Source organism: Perkinsus marinus, assembly GCF_000006405.1.
Source record: "Perkinsus marinus ATCC 50983 genomic scaffold scf_1104296931236, whole genome shotgun sequence".
NCBI classification, from domain to species: domain Eukaryota; phylum Perkinsozoa; order Perkinsida; family Perkinsidae; genus Perkinsus; species Perkinsus marinus.
In genome coordinates, this window is record NW_003215840.1 from 1 (window position 1) to 988 (window position 988).

The 988-nt window shown below is 51.3% G+C and overlaps 1 protein-coding gene across 1 annotated transcript; it reads right to left on the minus strand.

Annotated features, from left to right (window-relative positions):
• Window positions 1–12: 12 nt before the first annotated feature.
• Window positions 13–864, minus strand: Pmar_PMAR012947 (hypothetical protein; the record flags this gene model as incomplete). Its single annotated transcript, XM_002786774.1, has 1 exon — window positions 13–864. One exon carries the CDS (start codon window positions 862–864, stop codon window positions 13–15), a length of 852 nt encoding a protein of 283 aa, XP_002786820.1.
• Window positions 865–988: the final 124 nt, after the last annotated feature.

Below are 988 nucleotides of genomic sequence, written 5' to 3' on the forward strand. Positions count from 1 at the left end.
TCTCATGAGTACTTACCTGACTGGAGACCAGAGACCGTCAAGATTCGATATCACCGTGTCGTACATCTCGACAAGATATTGGACTATGATATGGCACCCAGTGTACGTGGGCTCCTGCCAGGTTATATATGCATTAGAAGCATTATTCGGTGATGGTACCGCTCGAGGATCGATGGGCGTGCCAGGAAGGTCCGAGGTGTCAGTACAAGCTCTCCAATCTGGGTTCTCTGACCCGTCACCAACTAGTGTCCACAATCGCAATGTAATGCAGAACAAACCTCCACATGTGGCCTCGGTCGGGACTGCGATGATGGTGCTAGTAACGTTCGCCGATGCCGCAGTCCTGTAAGCTTCAGAAGGCGTATAGTTACCGGTAAACGCATAAGCGTATAAGACGTAACCCCACGCGTCCCTCCTAGTCCCATAAATATCGGGGATCATCAACAACGATTCATCATCAAGCTGAGGCCAGGACACTCCCACATGTGTCTTGTTGACCATAGAGAACCACAAGCCAAGCCTCTCGGGCAGAGGCAATGGCCTATTCCCAACCCATATCGATGCCACTTCGCTCCACTGACTTTGTCCAGCAGTGTTCACACTAGCCATACGGAACTCGAACTCTTGGCTTCGTGTTAGATTATCGCTTTCATCAAGTCGATACGGCCCTTGCTCCACGCCACTTGGGTAGCGCGGAATGGTGAAGAACTCAGAGCTCTCGCCAACTGAGCGATACTGGATTATATAACTCGTGACGGGGCTATGACCAGTGTAAGTCGGAGCGGTCCAATACAAATCAACACCGCCCGTTGGAGTAGCCCATTCTATCTTCACATTGATTGGAGGATCCGGAGGCTCAGCCATAACAGTGTAGAGCACCGGGGAAGCTTCTCCTTGGCCAACAGTAGTGACAGCCCTAACAGTTGCCCTGTACGTCAGCCCAGGGGTCAGATTCTTCTGAATATAGAACGTTTGTGAAGGCCAGCCA